The following is a 24164-nucleotide window of genomic DNA, read 5'->3' on the forward strand; positions in this document are numbered from 1 at the left end:
TCTTCAGTCTAATAGACTCTGAGTTCAAAATGGAGGTAATAAAAATATTGAAGGGATTAAGAAAGTCTATCAATAGAAATGCAGATTACTATAAAAAGGAACCAGAAACTATAAAGAGGAACCAAGAAAAAATATAAAACTCATTTGCTGAGATGAAAACTGAGCTAAAGGCAATAAATTGAAAATTGAATAACAGAAGAACAAATAAGTGATCTGGAAGATAGAATAATGGAAATCACCAAATCTGAAAGCAGAAAGAAAGACAAATGAAAACAAAATGAAAGCAATATACAAGACCTATGGGATAATATGAAGCATGCCAATCTACACATAATAGGGATCCCAGAAGGAGAGGAAAGAAAAAAGGGGATAGAAAATATATTTGAAGAATCATGGCTGAAAACTTCCCAAACCTAAAGAAGGAAATGGACATCCAGGTATAGGAAGTGCAGAGGATCCCAAACAAGATGAACCCAAACAGACCTACACCAAGACATATTATAACTAAAATGGCAAAAGTTAAATAGAGGATTTTAAAGGCACCAAGAGAAAAACAAAGAATTCATTACAAGGGAACCCCCATAAGGCTATCAGCTGATTTCTCTACAGATGTTGCAGGCTAGGAGTGGCAAGATATATTCAAAGTCTTGAAAAGGAAATACCTGCAACCTAGTATACTCTACCCAGACAGATTATCATTTAGAATAAAAGGAGGGATAAAGAATTTCTCAGACAAGCAAAAACTTAGAGAATACAGTGATACTAAACCTATCCTAAAAGAAATATTGAAAATTCTTCTCTAAATACAAAAGAAGCAAGAATCAATAGGAAAGAGAAAAATCACAATTGGAAAGTAAATCATTTAAATAAGCCAGTACACAGATTTTTTAAAACATCAAAAAATTTTTGTGTTAGCATATGGTATTTGTTTTTCTCTTTCTGACTTACTTCACTCTGTATGACAGATTCTAGGTCCATCCACCTCACTACAAATAACTCAATTTCGTTTCTTTTTATGGCTGAGTAATATTCCGTTGTATATATGTGCCACATCTTCTTTATCCATTTATCTGTCGATGGACACTTAGGTTGCTTCCATGTCCTGGCTATTGTAAATAGAGCTGCAATGAACATTTTGGTACAAGACTCTTTTTTGTTAACACATATATATGGAATCTAAAAAAAAAAAAATGTCATGAAGAACCTAGGGACAAGATGGAAATAAAGATGCAGACCTACTAGAGAATGGACCTGAGGATATGGGGAAGGGGAAGGGTAAGCTGGGAAAAAGTGAGAGAGGGGCATGGACATATATACACTACCAAACGTAAAATAGATAGCTAGTGGAAAGCAGCCACATAACACAGGGAGATCAGCTCGGTGCTTTGTGACCACCTAGAGGGGTGGGATAGGGAGGGTGGGAGGGAGGGAGGCGCAAGAGGGAAGAGATATGGGGACATATGTATATGTATAACTGATTCACTTTGTTATAAAACAGAAACTAACACACCATTGTAAAGCAATTATACTCCAATAAAGATGTTAAAAATTTTTTTGTGTGTGTGAAAGCGATGATAACTACAATGAACAGCAAAAGGATAAACATGAAGGTGTAAAAGAGGATAACAAAATCATAAAATGTGGAGGGGGAGAATAAGAAAAATGTACATTTTTTAAAGAATGTGTTTGAGTCTTTACCAGTCTAAAGCAAGTAGATATAGGAATGGGTTAGCATACTTGAAAAACAGGGTGACCACAAATGAAAAACACACAATAGATTCACCAAAAACCAGTAAGAAAGGAACTCAAGCAAATACAAAAGAAAACCATCAAACTACAAAAAAAAAGAAAGAAAGAAAAGAAAAGGAACAAAGAAGAAATACAAAATCACCTGGAAAACAAGGTGTAAAATGGAAATAAATGCATACCTATCAATAATTACCTTAAATGTCAATTGCCTAAATGCTGCAATCAAAAGACATAGAGTGGCAGATTTGATTAAAAAAACACAAGAGCCTACAAGAGACCCACTTTAGGGCAAAGGACACACATAGATTGAAAATGAGGGGATGGTAAAAGATATTTCATGCAAATGGAAATGACAAGAAAGTGGGGGTAGCAATACTCATATCAGACAAAATAGACTTTAAAGCAAAGGCCATAAAGAAAGATAAAGAAACATTCTCTAGGATTGACCACATACTAGGTCACAAAACAAGACTCAACAAATTTAAGAGGATAGAAATTATTTCAAGCATCTTTTCTGACCACAATGGCATGGAACTAGAAATCAAGCACAAAAAGAGAAATGAGAAAAAATGATTACATGTAGAATAAACAAGATGCTACTAAAAAACCAAAGGGTCAAAGATCAAATCAAAGAAGAAATTTAAAAATACCTTGAGACAAATGACAATGAAAACACAACCATACAAAATCTATGGGATACAGCAAAAGCAGTCCTTAGAGGGAAGTTCATAGCCATATAGGCCTTCCTCAAAAAACAAGAAAAATCTCAAATAAACAACCTAACCTACTACCTAAAAGAATTAGAAAAAGAAGAACAAACAAAACCTAAAGTTAGCAGAAGGAAGGAAATAATAATGATCAGAGAGGGAATAAATAGAGACTTAAAAAGAGTAGAAAAATACAGTAAAATAGCTGATTATTTAAAAGGGTAAACAAAATCAACAAACCTCTGGCCAGGCCCACCAAGAAGAAAAGGGAGAGGACCAAAATAAAGTAAGAAATGAAAGTGAGAAATAACAACCGATACCACAGAAATAGAAAAAAAAATAAGAGAATACTATGAACAACAATATGTCAACAAATTGGACAACCTAGAAGAAATGGACAAGTTTCTAGAAACATACAGCCCACCAAAACTGAATGAAAAAGAAATAGATAATGAGACCAATCACTAGAGGTGAAATAGAAAATGTAAAAAACACACAAAAAAACACACCAACTCCCTGCAAACAAAAGTTCAGGCTTCACTGAGGAATTCTACTGAACATACAAAGAAGTTATACTGATCCTTTTCAAACTCTTCCAAAAGACTGAAGAGGAGGGAACACTCCCAAAGTCATTCTTTGAAGCCACCATCACCCTGATACCAAAACCAGATAAAGAAACTACTGAAAAAGAAAATTACAGGCCAATATCTTTGAAGAATATAGATGCAAAAATTCTTAACAAAATATTGGCAAACTGAATCCAACAACACATAAAAAAGTTCATACACCATGACTAAGTGGGTTTCATCCCAGGGTCATAAGGATGGCTCAACACATGCAAATCAATCAGTGTGATACACCACATCAACAAAAGAAAAGACAAAAACCACATGGTCATCTCAATAGATGCAGAGAAAGCATTTGATAAAACTCAACATTCATTCATGATGTTGAATGATGTTGAAAACTCTCACCAAAGTGGGTATAGAGTGACCGTATCTCAACATCATAATAGCTATTTATGACAAATCCACAGCGAATATAATACTCTGATGAAAAGCTGAAAGCCTTCCTGTTAAAATCTCTCATCATTTCTCTTCAACACAGTATTGGAAGTTCGAGTCACAGCAGTCAGACAAGAAAAAGAAATAAAAGGTATCCAGATTGGAAGGGGAGAGGTAAAATTGTCATTATATTCAGATGATATGATGCTGTTTATATAAAACCCTAAAGACTCCACACAAAATCTTCTAGAACTGGTAAATGAATTCAGCAAGGTAGCAGGATACAAGATTAACATACAGAAATCTGTTGCATTTCTTTACACTAACAATGAAATATCAGAAAGGGAAAGTAAAAAAAAAAAAATCCCTTTTAAAATCTCAACAACAAAAAAACTAGGAATAAACCTGACCAAGGAGGTGAGAGGTTTGTACACTGAGAACTATAAAACATTAATAAAGGAAACTGAAAGTGATTCAAAGAAATGGAAAAATATCCCATGCTCTTGGATTGGAAGAATTAATATCGTTAAAATGGCCATACCCAAAACAATCTACAGATTTAATGCAATCCCTATCGAATTACCCATGACATTTTTCACAGAACTAGAACAAATAATCCTAAAATTTATATGGAATCATAAAAGACCCAGAATTGCCAAAGCAATCCCGAGGAAAAAGAACAAAGTAGGAGACATAACCCTCCCAGACTTCAGACAATACTACAAGCCTACAGCAATCAAAACAGCACAGTACTGGCACAAAAACAGACATATGGATCAATGGAACAAAATATAGAGCCCAGAAATAAACCCACATACCTACAGTCAATTAATCTTCAACAAAGGAAGTAAGAATATAAAATGGAAAAAAGACAGTCTTAGGCAAGTGGTGTTGGGAAACCTGGACAGCCACATGTAAATCAATGAAGTTAGAACACACCCTCACACCATACACAAAAACAAACTCAAAATGGTTTAAAGACTTAAATATAAGACATGACACCGTAAAACTCCTAGAAGAGAACATAGGCAAAACATTCTCTGACATAAATCATACCAACGTTTTCCTAGGTCAGTCTCTTAAGACGATAGAAATAAAAGTAAAAATAAACAAATAGGGCCTAATTAAACATATAAGCTTTTGCACAGCAAAGGAAACCATAAACAACCTACGGACTGACAACCTATGGACTGGGAGAAAATATTTGCAAACAATGCTACCGACAAGGGATTAATTTCCAAAATATACAAATAGCTCATAAAACTCAGTAACAAAAAAACCCAATCAAAAAATGGCAGAAGACCTAAATTGACATTTCTCCAAAGAAGATATACAGATGGCCATGAGGCATATGAAAAGATGCTCAACATCACGACTTATTAGAGAAATGCAAATCAAAACTACAATGAGGTACCACCTCACATGGGTCAGAATGGCCATCATCAAAAAATCTACAAACAATAAATGCTGGAGAGGGTGTGGAGAAAGGGGAACCCTCCTACACTGTTGGTGGGAAATGTAAATTGGTGCAGCCACTATGGAAAACAGTATGGAGGTTCCTCAAAAAACTAAAAATAGAGTTGTCATATGATCCAGCAACCCCTCCCCTGGGCATACATCCAGAGAAAACTATAATTTGAAAAGATACATGTTCCCCAATATTTATAGCAGCACTATTTACAATAGCCAAGACATGGAAGCAACCTAAGTGTGCATCAACAGATGAATGGATAAAGAACACGTGGTGTATATATACAATGGAATACTATTCAGCTATAAAATAAGAATGAAATAATGCCATTTGAAGCAACATGGATGGACCTAGAGATTTTCATTTAAGTGAACTAATTCAGAAAGACAAATCCATATGATATCACTTATATGTGGAATCAAAAATATGATATAAACAGATTCACACACACAGAGAACAGATTTGTGGTTGCCAAGGAGGAGAGGGGAGGGGAGGGATGGATTGGGAGTCTGGAATTAGCAGATGCAAACATTCTATACATATAGAATGGAGGAACAACAAGATCCTACTCTAGAGGATAGAGGACTGTATTCAGTATCCTATCATAAACCATAATGGAAAAGAATATGAGAAAAGAATATATATATATTCTTTATACATATATATGTATAAATGAATCACTTTGCTGTACACCAGAAACTAACAAAACATTGTAAATCAACTATACTTCAATAAAAAATAAATTTTTAAAAAAGGGCTCTTCTGCTCTGAATAAACATCTACAGTTCTAAGGAGCAAATAATTGTATGCACTTTTGAACTAAACAAGTCACGTAAATATTAGAGAAAATATTATATCACTATATACTACCTCTCTCCCCAAAAAACCACTAATTTTGAGCAAATACTGAACAATTTTATCACTTTATTTGTCAATTGAGTATATAGTACTTTTTAGGCAAAAACTAAATAGAGAAAATAAAATTTGTAGGAGAAACTACAAATTTAATCCTCATTAAATTCCCCAAATTTTATCTTCTTTTCCATATCATAAAATAAGGCTATTTTTGCTGTAGAACAACTACATAAATGATTTGGAACCTAATCAACTGAGATAGAACTCTGAAGGAAATTAAGCCAAAATAAATGAAATTAGGTGTCAGAAATGAGAAATGTTTCAACATGTTTTATCACACTTCACTCATCAGTCCTCTGATCTTTTTTTTCTTTAGATTGTTCTTGCCCTCTTTGACTGAATTACATAACATGCTAAGACATAAAATATTGCCTTATTTTTCATTTTTTCTAACCTACAGCTCCTTTCTATTAGTTTTTATTAGACTTTATAGGTCACTTTGTTAACAGAAATATTTACACTCACTATTTTCTTATGCTTAAATCTTAGAGGCTGATCAGATGCAGATTCAAGTGTTTAGCATGTACATTTCACAGATGTGCTGTGCACATCCATCAGGAGGCATGTACTGTCCGCTTGTTCCTCTTTGTGTGATGTCAGCAGCCAGTAGTGATCATGTCAGATCCATTATTTCATTCAGGGGCTGCAAAATGACAATATTTTTTATTCCTTCAGTACTTATTAGCTGAAGTATTTCTTTAATGAGAAACTTCCCCTCATCAATTTAGTTACCCTAAGATAGAATTCATAAGAGAAAGGCAGAATAAATGTTTGATTCTTTCCTTTTGTAAACAATTTTCAAAATAATGAAATCTTCCAAAGGGTAACCAATGAGAGATTTTTTCTCTTTCTTTTTTTACTATTGTGAACTCTCGGATTTAAACATTAGTTAATGCTTTCAATCAATTTTGGTTATTATTCTTATTGATGCTTTAATTATCCAATAGATAGTCTGTGAGAGTCTCTTTGTTGGTTCCTGAGTCCTTTTGACACGCTCTCAGTAGTCCTTGACAGCATCCTCGCCATGTATTCTGTTATGTCAAGATATTCCAGCCTAGTCTCGTTCAGTTCCTGCTCAAGAGCTGTAATGGGCTATACTTCCAAAGCCATGGGTGCAAAGGGAGCTCACTGCTGCTTGCTTCGTTTCTATATCATTTTAGTGAAATTTAGGAAATATGTGTCTTTTTTAAAGATAAGATCTATCATGAATTCGTACTGATTCATATTGATACTTCTAATTTGAATTAGTATTTTCTACTTTGTTTCTGTTTCTTCTTTCTCCCATGCTGAAAACCCTAGTTCTCAAAGACACCTATACAATTGCAAAGATGCTTTGTTCACCCTGCAATTCTAGCCAAGGTTGAGCAGCCTGGACTGAAGACACCTCAGGTGAGTCATAAATAAAGAGGCTCACTTCTTGGAAAAGGGCTCTTCCATGTTTTGACCCTTCTGTCCATCCTGCTGTGCCTCAGGCCACTCATAAGTAAGTTGCAATCATCCCATAATGACTCCTTCAAACTGCAGACATGGAGTCCCCAGATTTTAGGAGAAGCTTCAGAGGGGAGGGTGGAAATCACATGCACTTTATATGCTGTCACCACTTCTTCCACGGCCATAGTGTGGGGTGACCGTGTCATTCAAAGGCTAACGGGCTACTCCTCTATGATTGTACAGGGGATGAAAAAGCCATTTCTGAAAAAAATTGTCACTAACAAAAAATTACACCAGAAAGGGGGAAAAACAGGTCACAAACTTTTCTCATTTAGGTTTAGACTGGGAACAGTAGGGCTTCTTTTTGTTCATGGAGAAATATATAAATATATTTATCAATATTTATATATCAATAAAGAATAGAACCAATATAGGATATGTTATATAGAATATGTCTATCAATCTAGAATTTATTCTATATTCAACAATTATTCATTAAGCATCTACCAGGCATGGTGTACAACTCTGGGGAATCAAAGATGAACAAGATAAACTCACTACCCTTAAGTAAACAGACATGTGAACTAAATATCTTTTGAATAAAAAGCTATTTAAAACACAAAGATATGAGTGAAAAAGTGATTGAAGCATAGAGGGGGAGATTAATTCTGCACAAGGAAAATTAAGAAAAGTGTTAATGGAGGAGCTGGTTAATATCCCAGGCTTCCAATTTCTTTAGCTCATAGGAGGCGAGGCCTGCCCCCGATTATAGGGTACACTTCATAAGCATAAGAACCACCACAGGCTTATAATATCAGATGAGGAGACCATAGCATTCTTCATAGGATAATTTAATCTGCATCTTAACCCAGTTGAAAGGAGGATGAATCTATGGCCCCTTCGGTCCCCATATGCCCCAGACTAAGAACAGAGATGAGATGCTCCTGTGAGAGATGCCACCACAGCAGAGGAAGAACACAAGGTTGGGAATGGGTGGCACAGCTAAACAAAAGGAGGAAAAGAAAGACACCAAGGAAGGAGGCCAAACTGAAAACCTAAGTCACAAAAGAGATGATGATTTGCGCTAAGGACAGGCACTGCTGGAAACACGGAGCAGGGACAGGTCGCAGCCCCCTTCACGTCTCAGTTTGCAGCAGGCTCCTTCCTCTCATAAAGCTAGGATTTCTGTTAAAATAAATGTGTGTACAAACTGGATTATTCTGAATATCATTTTAATAAGAATATAAAACTTATCAATATGTAACGTTTTCATGGGAGACTTGAGCTTCTGTCTTTAAAATCTATTTATTGGTATTCATGATGCAATATGTGAATATTCTACAATAAATATCTGAAGTCTCTTCCACTTCTGTTTTGATCTCCCCTAGCTTTGTTTCACGGCCTTATTTGCCAAGACAACCCATAAAATCTCTAATCTCAGATGAGGTAGGGTTTATGTTTTGTTTACCTGCAGCTATGCGTTTTTTTCCCCATCTCCTGTTTGTGTATGTGCAGACACCACTGATGTAAGGCAAAAAAGCAAAAACATACTGTTTGCATTTCTTATCAAAGAACGTATATGACCGTTAGCATAACTGATGCTACCTTGGGCCCATACAGCTCCTCCTGTCCTCCCGCTGACCCTATCCAGGACTGTACCACACAATAAATCACCTCTCTGTCATTAGGAGCTTTGTAGTTAAGAGACATTGTTTAATAATCATTAGGACCAGGTGGCCTCCATGCTCTGTTAGTCCCTAAACAATGATGAAGACCTTTGCTGACGTATTCCCAGCGCCCAGTTACCCATTCATAAAACTTGACTTAGGAAGGCACGTCCTATTTCCGAGCGGCCCCCCAACTCCTTGGTTAACTATAAAACTGTCCCAATGTCCCCTCTCAGAGGTGTGGAGTGCAGCTGTGAATGCTTCTGGGTCATTGTCCACCAGATCCAGATCCCACCCTGTAACTTATCCTGTAATAAACTGGTCCATTGATTACATGGAGCTGCCTGCCTCGATTTTCTGTCTCAAGATACCTTCTCAGTTCAGTGGGCACTTTTGGTTCCCTCTGTCTTCCAACATTGCCCAAATTATGAGTTAATTTATACTACAGATTGGATACAGTAAAAGAAAAAGAAACCTTAAAGAAAAAGTTCATTGGCAGCATGCTTGTGCCAAAGTTTAAGTATATGCTGAAGCTTTTAAAAAATACACAAAATTGGAGTGGGATCAAGCATCTTTACACAACTGGGCCCAAGCTGTTTGGGTCTTGTGTCTTTCTGGGACAGGAGAATGGGAGCCTGTGACCACCTCAAAATGGCTACTGACCAGGTCAAACGGATTTCCTATTGCCAAGTTGTGTTAACCAGAAATAAACAATTTTCTTTCTGTCTGGTTGATTTAATCTCTTTGTGATTTAGTTTCCTTATGTAAGAATAGAACTATTTACCAGCACCCAAAGTCTAGGAGACCATAGAATGTTGAAGATGAAAAGAACCTTAGAAATTGTTCGTTCCACCCTCATAGGTGATAAAAATCATGGCCTCAGATGGTTAACTGACTTTTTCAGAGTTGCAAATCTCAAATTAGGGGCTCATTGAAGAATATTCTAACAAACGTTGGAATAGAATTCTCTAAAAAGGACATATATATTTATTTAAATTAAATATATTTAATAACATTTCTTCTTAGGAAAACATGCAATAATACTGAAAGAACTTTCTATTAGTCTTCTTAGAACAATGGCTTCAGAAATAAATGTGAGAAAATTAGAGGTAAAAACATATCCTCGACTTAGTATCTTAAGCAGTGCTATGGTCTCAATGTTTGTGTCCCCCAAAATTTGTATATTGAAACTAACCTCCAAGGTGGGACCTTTGGGAGGTAATTAGGCCATAACGATAAAGCCCTTATATAAATGTTCTTATAAAAAGTACCCTTATAAAAGAGGCCTGGAAGAGCTCCCTTGCCTCCTCTGCCATGTAGGGATACAGCAAGAAGTTGGCAGTCTGCAACCTGGAAGAGGGTCCTTACCAGACCCGACCATGTTGGTACCCCGATCTTGAACTGCCAGCTTCCAGAACCATAAACAATAAATTCTTGCTGTTTATAAACTCCACACTTTATGGTATTTTTACTATAGCAGCCCAAATGGACTAAGACAAACATTGATAATATCCTTTAGTAGAGGGCAGAGCTTTAAATAGAGGATACAAGCAGAGGAGGTATAAAATTTAATTCTCATGATGTTTTTTTGTTAGTCAAAGAAGAATTCCTATATATAGAATACTATACCTTTTTAATTTCAGATTTCAAATTACAAGGGTTACTCTGCTGGCTGAAGAGGGATTTCTTGAATCTCTCTATAACCCTTCTTTTCAAATTGTGGTGCAAAGCTGGAGGAAGCTGCATAAAATGAGAAAATCATTATAAGCACATTGTTAACTATGTATAGCTGACTCCCAGGAAGAATTTGTGAGGGTAGCAATATTCACTCAACAGGACTAAATAAGAATTTAAATTTTACTCCAAATAGCATGACTGAACGTTACAATTTTTCATTCTACAATCCAGAAGAAACACATTACTCTGTTCTCTTTCAAAAGGCTACTTCTAATTATGTTACTGTTCTTTCATTTTATTTATATTATTTTTTCATAGAATGACTAAATTATATATTAGTTGCGTGTATAAATTGAATTTTGTAAACAACAGACTTACAAGGAAAGATGCATTCTATGAATGCTTAAGTGCTTGTATCATGCCCAGAACCATGCTGAACACTCTCATTATGGTCCTTGTCCTGAAGGATCTGACACTTTGGACCAGGAAGCACATATCTGCATTAGTACAGAGTCAGAGGCCTGCTTCTGAATATACAGCTGGAGAGAGATCAGATTGGAGGGGCCAAACTTATCAAGAAGAGAGAGAAATGAATTTGTATACATTAGGGCTCAGCAGGATGAGTTAGATTTAATAAGTAAATAGTAGGAAGCCACAGGTTTGAGTGGAGAAGGTAAGGGAAAGTTCCTCAAGACAGATTTTTGGTCTTGATAATTCCCTACTGTTACCCCCCAGAAGTTGCCACTCCCTACGTCAAACACCAAAGGGCAGTGTTGGCCCAGGACCTTCTAGTTGATGCCCAGCATGATTCTACCTGTCAAGGGGAAAGGTAGCAGCCCTTTCTGACATACCTCACTGTCTGCTACAGCACCAATGCATCCTTCAAAAGTGACCTACCCTGGTTGTGGCAGCCATCACTATAACATTAATTCAGATACTCTTAAAACCTTGCTCTTCATATAACTTGATAAGCCTCTAGTTAACTTAGAATTGCTTTTACTACTCCTGATGGTTTGAATTAATCCTCACAAAAACTTTCTTGCATAAGTTAATATTCAGTCAACTTAAGATTCATATACAGGGCAGTATTAGAAAGCTACTGTATCTTATCAGAATAATTATCACAAGCGACAGCACCCTATCTTTAAAGTTTTCATGGAAGAATTAAAAATTTTGCACAGAATGATGACTCACACATAATTTAAAACTGCAGATGATATTTATATATATAAAAATTATAATACTAAGAATAAAATTACTAATACCTATGACTTGTATGTGCCAGGCACTATGGTTACTCTTTCATGTGCATTAGCTCACTTTTTTCTCGACAATAAACTTATAAAGCAGGTACTATCCTATAGGTGAGGAAATCAGACCTTATATAACACCCAAGATACTTTCTGAGGTAGTGAGTCTACCAGCACAACTATTGTTCGAGAGCAAATACCATCACCACTAGCATTACACTAGTATAGCACTTTATAAACATTTCACATACTTTATTTCCTTTATCACAATAGTCCCATAAGCTACCTGAATTTTACTGATGAAGAAACTGATTCTAGAGAAGGTAATGATTCCTTCAATGTCACAAGTCTAAAAGGATGGTTTTTGTTTGTTTTTATCATACCAAATAAAATAACAGCAGAAAAAAAGAGAAATCTTATACATTTATATTGTAGGTTTTCTCAAACACAATATATGGATTCTTTCTAAAGAACTAGTATCTCCAAAAATAGATTGGCAGACCATCAGTAGCCCACAGGGCCCCCTTTGATAGTGACTCAAACAATATATTTTCTATCGAAAAAAGTTATTTTGACATATTACTATTTAAGAGGAGATTGGTATATGCGGATTTTTAAAGCATTTATTTAACATAACAATCAAATCTTAACTATAGAGTTAAATCCAAACCTTAGTTGCCTGCACAGGTTCTACCTAAGCAATAACACATAAAGACTCCTACTAAAAGATAATGTGTGTACTTTAGTCACCTTGTATGCTCAAAGATCGATTTTGGTTTCCAGCAATGGAAATGAACCACTGATTTCATTCTCAGCTTAGGGTCTGAAGATTCCCATCTTATTTATTTATTTATTTTAATATCTTTATTGGAGTATAATTGCTTTACAATAGTGTGTTAGTTTCTGCTTTATAACAAAGTGAATCAGTTATACATATACACATGTTCTCATATAGCTTCCCTCCTACCTCTCCCTCCCTCCCACCTTCCCTATCCCACCCCTCTAGGTGGTCACAAACCACCTAGCTGATCTCCCTGTGCTACAGGGCTGCTTCCCACTAGCTATCCACTTTACGCTTGGTAGTGTATATATGTCCATGCCACTCTCTCACCTCATCACAGCCTCCCCCTCCCCCTCCCCATATCCTAAAGTCCATGCTTTAGTAGGTCTGTGTCTTTATTCCCGTCTTACCCCTAGGTTCTTCATGACCTCTTTTTCTTTTTCTTAGATTCCATACATATGTGTTAGCATATGATATTTGTTTTCCTCTTTCTGACATACTTCGCTCTGTAAGACAGACTCTAGGTCCATCCACCTCACCACAAATAACTCAATTTCGTTACTTTATATGGCTGAGTAATATTCCAATGTATATATGTGCCACATCTTCTTTATCAATTCATCTGTCGATGGACATTTAGGTTGCTTCCATATCCCGGCTATTGTAAATAGAGCTGCAATGAACATTTTGGTACATGACTCGTTTTGAATTATGGTTTTCTCAGGGTATATGACCAGTAGTGGGATTCCTGGGTCATATGGTAGTTCTATTTGTAGTTTTTAAAGAAACCTCCACACTGTTCTCCATAGTGGCTGTATCAACTTACATTCCCACCAACAGTGCAAGAGGGTTCCCTTTTCTCCACACTCTCTCCAGCATTTATTGTTTCTAGATTTTTTGATGATGGCCATTCTGACTGGTGAGAGATGATATCTCATTGCAGTTTTGATTTGCATTTCTCTAATGATTGATGACGTTGAGCATTCTTTCATGTCTTTGTTGGCAATCTGTATATCTTCTTTGGAGAAATGTCTATTTAGGTCTTCTGCCTATTTTTGGATTGGGTTGTTTGTTTTTTTTGTTATTGAGCTGCATGAGTTGCTTATAAATTTATGAGTTTAATCCTTTGTCAGTTGCTTCATTTGAAAATATTTTCTCCCATTCTGAGGGTTGTCTTTTGGTCTTGTTTATGGTTTCCTTCACTGTGCAAAAGCTTTTAAGTTTCATTAGGTCCCAATTGTTTATTTTTGTTTTTATTTCCATTTCTCTAGGAGGTGGGTCAAAAAGGATCTTGCTGTGATTTATGTCATAGAATGTGCCACCTAGGTTTTCCTCTAAGAGTTTTATAGTGTCTGGCCTTACATTTAGTTCTTCAATACATTTTGAGTTTATTTTTGTGTATGGTGTTAGGGAGTGTTCTAATTTCATACTTTTACTTGTACCTGTACAGTTTTCTCAGCACCACTTATTGAAGAGGCTGCCTTTTCTCCACTGTATATTCTTGCCTCCTTTATCAAAGATAAGGTGACCACATGTGCGTGAGTTTATCTCTGGGCATTCTATCCTGTTCCATTGATCTATATTTCTGTTCTTGTGCCAGTACCATACTGTCTTGATTACTGTAGCTTTGTAGTATAGTCTGAAGTCAGGGAGTCTGATTCCTCCAGCCCCATTTTTCGTTCTCAAGATTGCTTTGGCTATTTGGGGTCTTTTGGGTTTCCATACAAATTGTGAAATATATATATATATATATTTTTGCAGTACGTGGGCCTCTCACTCTTGTGGCCTTTCCCATTGTGGAGCACAGGCTCCGGATGCACAGGCCCAGCAGCCATGGCTCACAAGCCCAGTCACTCTGTGGCATGTGGGATTCTCCCAGACCGGGGCATGAACCCATGTCCCCTGCATCAGCAGGCGGACTCTCAACCACTGCACCACCAGGGAAGGCCAAATTTTGAAATCTTTTCTTCTAGTTCTGTGAAAAATGCCAGTGGTAGTTTGATAGGGATTGCATTGAATCTGTAGATTGCTTTGGGTAGTAGAGTCATCTTCACAATGTTGATTCTTCCAATCCAAGAACATGGTATATCTCTCCATCTATTTGTATCATCTCTAATTTCTTTCAACAGTGTCTTATAATTTTCTGCATACAGGTCTTTTGTCTCCTTAGGTAGGTTTATTCCTAGATATTTTATTCTTTTTGTTGCAATAGTAAATGGCAGTGTTTTCTTAATTTTACTTTCAGATTTTTCATCATTAGTGTATACGAATGTGAGAGATTTCTGTGCATTAATTTTGTATCCAGCTACTTTACCGAATTCATTGTTTAGCTCTAGTAGTTTTCTAGTAACATCTTTAGGATTCTCTATGTATAGTATCATGGCATCTGCAAACAGTGACAGTTTTACTTCTTCTTTTCCAATTTGGATTCCTTTTATTTCTTTTTCTTCTCTGATTGATGTGACTAGAACTTGCAAAACTATGTTGAATAAAAGTGGTGAGAGTGGGTAACCTTGTCTTGTTCCTGATCTTAGTGGAAATGCTTTCAGTTTTTCACCATTGAGGATGATATTGGCTGTGAGTTTGTCATATATGGCCTTTATTATGTAGAGGAAAGCTCCCTCTATGCCGACTTTCTGCAGGGTTTTTTTTTTTATTATAAATGGGTGTTGAATTTTGTCAAAAGCTTTCTCTGCATCTATTGAGAGGATCTTATGGTTTTCCTCCTTGATTTGTTAATATGGTGTATCACGTTGATTGATTTCCGTATATTGAAGAATCCTTCCATTCTTGGCATAAACCCCACTTGATCTTGGTGTATGATCCTTTTAATGTGCTGTTGGATGCTGTTTGCTAGTATTTTGTTGAGGAATTTTGCAACTAGGTTCATCTGTGATATTGGCCTGTAGTTTTCTTTCTTTGTGACTTCTTTTCTGGTGTTAGTTTCAGGGTGATGGTGGCCTTGTAGAATGAGTTTGGGAGTGTTCCTCCCTCTGCTGTATTTTGGAAGAGTTTGAGAAGGATAGGTGTTACCTCTTCTCCAAATGTTTGATAGAATTCGCCTGTGAAGCCATCTGGTCCTGGGCTTTTGTTTGTTGGAAGGTTTTTAATCACAGTTTCAATTTCAGTGCTTGTGATTGGTCTGTTCATATTTTCTATTTCTTCCTGGTTCAGTCTCGGCAGGTTGTGTATTTTGAAGAATTTGTTCATTTCTTCCAGGTTGTCCATTTTATTGGCATAAGGTTTCTTGTAGTAATCTCTCATCATCTTTTTATTTCTGCAGTGTCAGTTCTTACTTCTCCATTTTCATTTCATATTCTATTGATTCGAGTATTCTCCCTATTTTTCTTGATGAGTCCGGCTAATGGTTTATCAATTTTGTTTATCTTCTCAAAGAACCAGCTTTAGTTTTATTGGTCTTTGTTATCATTTCCTTCATTTCTTTTTCATTTATTTCTGATCTGATTTTTATGATTTCTTTCCTTCTGCTAACTTTGGGGTTTTTTTGTTCTTCTTTCTCTAATTGCTTTAGATGCAAGGTTAGGTTGTTTATTTGAGATGTTTCCTGTTTCTTAAGGTAGGATTGTATTGCTATAAACTTCCCTCTTAGAACTGCTTTTGCTGCATCCCATGTGTATTGTGTCATCATGTCTCCATTGTCATTTGTTTCTAGGTATTTTTTGATTTCCTCTTTGATTTCTTGAGTGATCACTTCGTTATTAAGTAGTGTATTGTTTAGCCTCCATGTGTTTGTATTTTTTACAGATCTTTTCCTGTAATTGATATCTAGTCTGATAGCGTTGTGGTCAGAAAAGATACTTGATATGATTTCAATTTTCTTAAATTTACCAAGGCTACATTTTTAACCCAATATATGATCTATCTTGGAGAATGTTCCATGAGCACCTTTGGAAAATGTTTATTCTGTTGTTTTTGGATGAAATGTCCTATAAATATCAATTAAGTCCATCTTGTTTAATGTATCATTTAAAGCTTGTGTTTCCTTATTTATTTTCATTTTGGATGATCTGTCCATTGGTGAAAGTGGGGTGTTAAAGTCCCCTACTATGAATGTGTTACTGTCGATTTCCCCTTTTATGGCTGTTAGTATTTGCCTTATGTATTGAGGTGCTCCTATGTTGGGTGCATAAATATTTACAATTGTTATGCTCTTCTTGGATAGATCCCTTCATCATTATGTAGTGTCCTTCTTTGTCTCTTGTAAGAGTCTTTATTTTAAAGTCTATTTTGTCTGATATGAGAATTGCCACTCCAGCTTTCTTCTGATTTCCGTATTCATGGAACATCTTTTTCCATCCCCTCACTTTCAGTTTGTATGTGTCCTTAGGTCTGAAGTAGGTCTCTTGTAGACAGCATATATATGGGTATTCTTTTTGTATGCATTCAGCCAGTCTGTGTCTTTTGGTGGGAGCATTTACATTTAAGGTAATTATCGATATGTATGTTCCTATTCCCATTTTCTTCATTGTTTTGGGTTTGTTATTGTAGGTCTTTTCCTTCTCTTGTTTTCTTGCCTAGAGAAGTTCCTTTAGCATTTGTTGTAAAGCTGGTTTGGTGGTGGTGAACTCTCTCAGCTTTTGCTTGTCTGTAAAGGTTTTAACTTCTCCATCAAATCTGAATGAGAGGGGCTTCCCTGGTGGCACAGTGGTTGAGCGTCCGCCTGCCAATGCAGGGGACACAGGTTTGTGCCCCGGTCCGGGAAGGTCCCACACTCTGTGGAGCAGCTGGGCCCATGAGCCATGGCTGCTTAGCATGCACGTTTGGAGTCTGTGCTCCACAACGGGAGAGGCCACAACAGTGCGAGGCCCGTGTACTGCAAAAATAATAATAATAATAATAATAAATCTGAATGAGATCCTTGCTGGGTAGAGTAATCTTTGTTGTAGGTTTTTCTCCTTCATCACTTTAAATATGTCCTGTCACTCCCTTCTGGCTTGCAGAGTTTCTGCTGAAAGATCAGCTGTTAACCTTATGGGGATTCCCTTGTGTGTTATTTGATATTTTTCCCTTGCTGCTTTCAATATGTTTTCTTTGTATTTAATTTTTGATAGTTTGATTAATATGTGTCTTGGCATGTTTCTCATTGGATTTACCCTGTATGGGAATCTCTGTGCTTCCTGTACTTGTTTAACTATTTCCTTTCCCATATTAGGGAAGTTTTCAACTATAATCTCTTCAAATAATTTCTCAGTCCCTTTCTTTTTCTCTTCTTCTTCTGGGACCCCTATAATTCGAATGTTGGTGCATTTGATGTTGTCCCAGAGGTCTCTGAGACTGTCCTCCGTTCTTTTCATTCTTTTTTCTTTACTCTGCTCTACAGTAGTTATTTCCACTATTTTATCTTCCAGGTCACTTATCCTTTCTTCTGCCTCAGTTATTCTGCTATTAATCCCATCTAGATTATTTTAAATTTCATTTATTGTGTTGTTGATCATTGCTTGTTTCCTCTTTAGCTCTTCTAGGTCCTTGTTAAATGTTTCTTGCATTTTGTCTATTCTATTTCCAAGATTTTGGATCATCTTTACTATCATTATTCTGAATTCTTGTTTAGGTAGACTGCCTGTTTCCTCTTCATTTGTTAGGTCTCGTTGGTTTTTACCTTGCTCCTTCATCTTCTGTGTGTTTTTCTGTCTTCTCATTTTGCTTCTGTTACTGTGTTTGGGTTCTCCTTTTTGCAGGCTGCAGGTTCGTAGTTCCCGTTGCTTTTGGTGTCTGTCCCCAGTGGCTAAGGTTGGTTCAGTGGGTTGTGTAGGTCTCCTGGTTGAGGGACCTGTGCCTGTGCGCTGGTGGATGAGGCTGGATCTTGTCTCTCTGGTGGGCAGGTCCATGTCTGGTGGTGTGTTTTGGCGTGTCTGTGGCCTTATTATGATTTTAGGCAGCCTCTCTGCTAATGGTTGGGGTTTTGTTCCTGTCTTGCTAGTTGTTTGGCATAGGGTGTGCCGCACTGTAGCTTGCTGGTCGTTGAGTGAAGCTGGGTCTTGGTGTTGAGATGGAGATACCTGGGAGATTTTTGTCATTTGATATTACTTGGAGCATGGAGGTCTCTTGTGAACCAGTGTCCTGAAGTTGGCTCTCCCACCTCAGAGGCACAGCCCTGATGCCTGGCTGGAGCACCAAGAGCCTGTCCACATGGCTCAGAATAAAAGGGAGGAAAAATAGAAGGAAAGAAAGAAAGAAAGAGGATAAAATAAAATAAAGTAAGATAAAATAAAATAGTTACAAAAATAAAAATAATTATTAAGAAAACAAATATTTTTAAGTAAAAAAAAAAAAAAAGAAAAAAAACCCAGACAGTCAGAACCGTAGGACAAATGGTGAAAGCAAAGCTATACAGACAAAATCTCACACAGTAGCATACACATACACACTCACAAAAAGTGGAAAAGGGGAGAAAATAATATATCTTGCTCCCAAAGTCAACCTCCTCAATTTGGGATGATTCGTTTGTTGTCTATTCAGGTATTCCACAGATGCAGGGTACGTCAAGTTGATTGTGGAGCTTTAATCTGCTGCTTCTGAGGCTGCTGGGAGAAATTTCCCTTTCTCTTCTTTGTTCACAGAGCTCCCGTGTTTCAGCTTTGGATTTGGCCCTGTGTCTGCGTGTAGCCCACCTGAGGGCATCTGTTCTTCGCTCAGACAGGATGGGGTTAAAGGAGCCTCTGATTCGGTGGTTCTGACTCACTCAGGCTGGTGGGAGGGTGGGGTACAGATGTAGGGTGAGCCTGTGGCGGCAGAGCCCGGCATGACCTTGCACCAGCCTGAGGTGTGCACTGTGTGTTCTCCCGGGGAACTTGTCCCTGGATCACAGGACCCTGGCAGTGGTGGGCTGCACAGGCTCCCCAGAGAGGAGGTGCAGATAGTGAACTGTGCTCGCACACAGACTTCTTGGTGGCGGCAGCAGCAGCCTGTGTCTCATGCCCGTTCCTGGGATCTGTGCTGATAGCCGCGGCTTGCGCCTGTCTCTGGAGCTCCTTTAAGCAGTGCTCTTAATCCCCTCTCCTCGTGCACCAGGAAACAAAGAGGCAAGAAAATGTCTCTTGTCTCTTCGGCAGCTCCAGACTTCTCCCAGACTCCCTCCAGGCTAGCCATGGTGCACTAACCCCTTCAGGCTGTGTTCCCACTGCCAGGACTCTCCCGGCATCAGACCAAAGTCTGAGCCTCAGCTCCCAGCTCCGCCCATCCCCGTGGGTGAACAGAGAAGCCTCTCGGGCTGGTGAGTGCTGGTCGGCACCGATTCTCTGTGCGGCAATCTCCCCGCTTTGCCCTCCTCACCACTGTTGCTGCGCTCTCCTCCATGGCTCTGAAGCTTCCCCACTCCGCCACCCGCAGTCTCTGCCCGTGAAGGGGCTTCTAGTGTGTGGAAACCTTTCCTCCTTCACAGCTCCCTCCCACTGGTGCAGGTCCAGTCCCTATTCTTTTGTCTCCTTTTTTTCTTTTTTCTTTTGCCCTATCCAGGTATGTGGGGGAATTTCTTGCCTTTTGGGAGGTCTGAGGTCTTCTGCCAGCAATCAGTGGGGGTTCTATAGGAGCAGGTCCACGTGTAGATGTATTTCTGATGTATCTGTTGGGAGGAAAGTGATCTCCATGTCTTACTCTTCCACGATCTTCTCCAGAAGACCCCGTCTTATTTTTGATGAAAACAGATGTCAACTCACTGAAGGCAGAGTTAGGATGCTAACATCCTGTCTTTTAAAATAGTTGCTTTTAGATATTTTCCACATATCTGTCTCCATGGAAACTGGATAAGGCCACAACCAGCCAAAAGTAAGCAGTTTCCCATTTAAAGTCACTTGTTGGTTGTCAGAAGGGATCTGGCTCTGCAATTCAGGGTGCTACCACAGCTTAAGTCTGCAGGAATTTAGTAAATAAATATGTGAACAAGAAGGGTTTTTTTGTTTGTTTGTCCATTCAGTTTTACTTTCAGAAGTTTTCCTTTGCAATTACGGAACAGAAAAAATTGACCTTGGTCTTTAAGCTTTGGTAAATATGTGAGAGTAATGTTTCGACTTGTATTTATCTCCTTTATTTGAAAGGCAGTGACTTTGCTTAGCACTGTAATTTAAGGTTCCCCAAAGAGGAATCATTCCTTACTATGAGCAATGTCATAAACTTTAAAGTATTCTGGAAATACATTTTTACAACCACCGTGGTTATATCTTAACTTGTAGCAAGGAATTCCATCTTGCCAAAAGTATGAAATCATTTGTTATGCTGGCAGTGTAAGAACATAATAATAAGGTGTTTATAATAGTTTCATTCTTGCTTTATAATACTTTGAACTCCAATAAAGAAACAAAATACATCCATTTCAAAAGTTTTTTAATATAAAAATTAGCAGGACACGCATAAGGAAATTATATTTAAATTTCAAAGGATATTTTCTTTCAATTTAGTAGTGAATCATTAAGGTAACCAACAAGCTATTTGAAGTTATTTCCATAGCACTGAAGTTAAGAATTCTTCTCCATGTATCTGTATCAGTATTTAAATGGAAATGTATTTTTGAATATCTTTACTTGATAGAGATATGGAAGATTACATTTTGACTTATTAACCAATTTTCTCCCCCATCCTATGTTCTTATGCCCCTTCACCCACTTTCATTTAATCAGGTAGACAGTTCTGCAGGATTGCCTAAAGGAAAGGTTGACAGAAGAAAATGGAGAAAAGGATAATCAGTTTTAGACTCTTGAGCCTTCAAAAGGCTGGCCCTCAGGGTAACTGAAAAGAATATCAGATTTGGTTAAAAATTTTTTAAACCCCCAAAAATAACCCAAATATGATAGATAAGAGCCAGGCTACTCTCCAGGCTGGGCAGAAGTCAAAGGGGAAACAGTGAGAAGTTAGAGGTGGGCAGGTCCCAAATAAGGTAGTCCCTTGTTGAGCCCCCAGGCTAACTGTGCCAGCTGTAAGTTTGTTTACTCTCAGCTCCAAATCCACCTTCATTGCCCTGCTTGTGACACTGGAACATATATCCCTTGTCAGCTGGCTGGATGTTCAGCTCTCTCTGAGAGGGCACTAGTGGAGGATGGAGCCTGTCTTTCTGGTTCCAGTGATGCTCCTGCCTTGCCTTAGTTTGGCAGCAGTGAATGGTCAGTAGGAATGGGGACCCCCAGCTGTGCTCACCCCCAGCCAGATTCAGTGCCACCAACCTGCAGGCAGCTTTCCAGAGAGTTCCATGGAGCAGCACCTACCAGTGGGCAGCCTCCCCTGGTCCCAGAGAGGGCAGTTCCTAGTGGGCAATTCCCAGCACACCACTCTTACATGCTGATTTCCAGCAAGTCTACAGCACAGTACCTCAGGACATTTCTCTGGCTTTCCAGTGAGGTCTGGACCTCAGCCCAGGATGAGGGTGTCCTCTTCTATTTTATTACTTTCTTGGGTGCTCTGCCTCAGTCCTATAAGTAGTGACTTCCCTATCTGCTCTTCTTATAGTCTTTAGATTTCTCTTCCCCTCCTCAGTAGATAATACCCTATTATTAGTAGTAATTCTTAAACAATTCTTTTTTTTTTTTTTTGCGGTACTCGGGCCTCTCATTGTTGTGGCCTCTCCCGTTGTGGAGCACAGGCTCCGGGCACGCAGGCTTAGTGGCCATGGCTCACGGGCCCAGCCACTCTGCAGCACGTGGGACCCTCCCAGACCAGGACATGAACCCGTGTCCCCTGCGTCGGCAGGCAGACTCCCAACCACTGTGCCACCAGGGAAGCCCTTAAACAATTCTTTATGTGAAACCTTCCCTGTTGAAATCAGTTTGGTTTCTGTCCCCTGAATAGACCCTCACTGAAACAGATTTGGTTCCAGGAATGTCCAGGAGAAGCCATAGAGATGGCATTTGGAAATTGATTTGACTGTATCCTTGGAACCGAGCCCACTGTTGGGTTGTTTGCCAATAGGACAGAGGATGATAGTAATCCATGGCATGCAGTGGCCTCACAGTTAGTCAGTTGTCACCTGGATGAAGAGCCAACTGAAGCGAGTACCCTGGAAGCTTGAGTGGCTGCTACACTTGACTGTCAGGCAGTATGAAGACCACGAGGATGGTGGGGTGGGTGGGTCCTTTAGATGCACTGGGGCACTTACAGAGAGACAATGACAAACCTGGGTCCTTTAACTTTCAGCTCAATTCATAGTCTAAGAGCCAGAAAGATTCCATGTCAGCCATAATAGAATGTATTTCTTGCTACCACAGCACTGGTATGGCTGATAATCAAACACAAATCTAATTGATCAGGTTGCTGAATTACAATGTCAGCTGAATGTACATTTCACCAAGTTTCTCATGCAAAAGTTAGAAAAAAAGATTAGGATACTAAAACTCCAAGTAGGGACATGTTGTTGGACCCAGATAAAACTGACAGTCTTGAAACTCAACTCACTCTGAGCCATCATTGCCAGTGGAAGTAGCTTGAAACTCTGCATCTGAGAAGATAAGATTTCTTTTGCTTCAAAACTCTATACTAACCTCACCTAGGACAGATGAGGGGTAATATCTTAAGAAGGGATACTCATTCCTCTTAAGACCCACAACAGTGAGCTTTAAGTCAGCAACAAGGGTCATATCTCAATATGATCCAGGGGAACTTGTACATTTCCCTATCTGCTCTTCATCAAAAGAATTGCATCAAAAGATTTTGCTATTCCATATCAGCAGCAACCCAGAGAACATGTGCAGGAGTGGATTCTAAGGGTGTCAGGCCAAGAAGGATGAAATATAGCACTATATCAAGCTGAATTCATTCAAATGTGTGTGCTTACTAGAGAGTCTAGATTTAGTATATTAGTTCATGCAGCTGGAGGTATACTAAAACCTGGACTCAATGGTGGCCTACATTTAATGAGGATAAAATGCCAGAGCTTCTCTTGCTTGTGGAGGAGGAAATTCAAAGGCTTGGAGAGATAGGAATGCTGGGATAGATTTACCATGGGTGACCTGCACACTCACTTCCCAATTTCATTTAGCAAGAACACTCAGAAGCCATTTCTTTTGATACCACACAGGACCCTGTGGGGCTCCTGGGAACAAAAGGCTTTCTGTGCCCCCCATTTCTTTGATTATAGGAAATAGGTTTCATTCAGCCTCCATGACCTTCCCTGAGTTTCAACTGGCAGATTTAAGCAGTCGCTAATTAGGGAAGGGAGGGGATGCGGAGACAAGGGAGGAGCAGTCAAGAGGAACAATAGTTCAGCCTTGGGGAAGGGTCCTGGCTCCCCATTAAGGGATACACACAATATCTTTGAGCTGTTTTGCAGATACTGAAACACCCACCAGGTGGGAGAAGTTAACTGTATGCTGCCCACAAGCACGTAGACCGCAGACCGGTTGGAACCAGAAGGTTGATGATGCTGACTCCCAGTTACCTCGCCACCAACCAATCAGAAGAATGTCCACGAGCTAATGATGCCCTCTTTGAACCATTCCCATAAAACTCCTCACTACCCACTCCAGGTAGGGACACAGAGTTTTGACGGCATTAGCCTGCTGTTGCCCCC

The 24164-nt window shown here is 38.5% G+C and overlaps 1 protein-coding gene across 1 annotated transcript in view; it reads right to left on the reverse strand.

Annotated features, from left to right (window-relative positions):
- Positions 1-24164, reverse strand: part of NEK10 (NIMA related kinase 10) — a gene marked incomplete at its 3' end in the record, with an annotated part of 277172 nt that overhangs the window by 19814 nt on the left and 233194 nt on the right. Inside the window, exon 33 of the mRNA XM_082664201.1 lies at positions 10574-10684. Coding sequence (XP_082520327.1) covers positions 10574-10684 — 111 coding nt within the window. The remainder of the gene's footprint in view (positions 1-10573; positions 10685-24164) is intronic.

Source organism: Grampus griseus (assembly GCF_964374135.1).
Source record: "Grampus griseus genome assembly, chromosome: 10".
NCBI classification, from domain to species: Eukaryota; Metazoa; Chordata; class Mammalia; order Artiodactyla; family Delphinidae; genus Grampus; species Grampus griseus.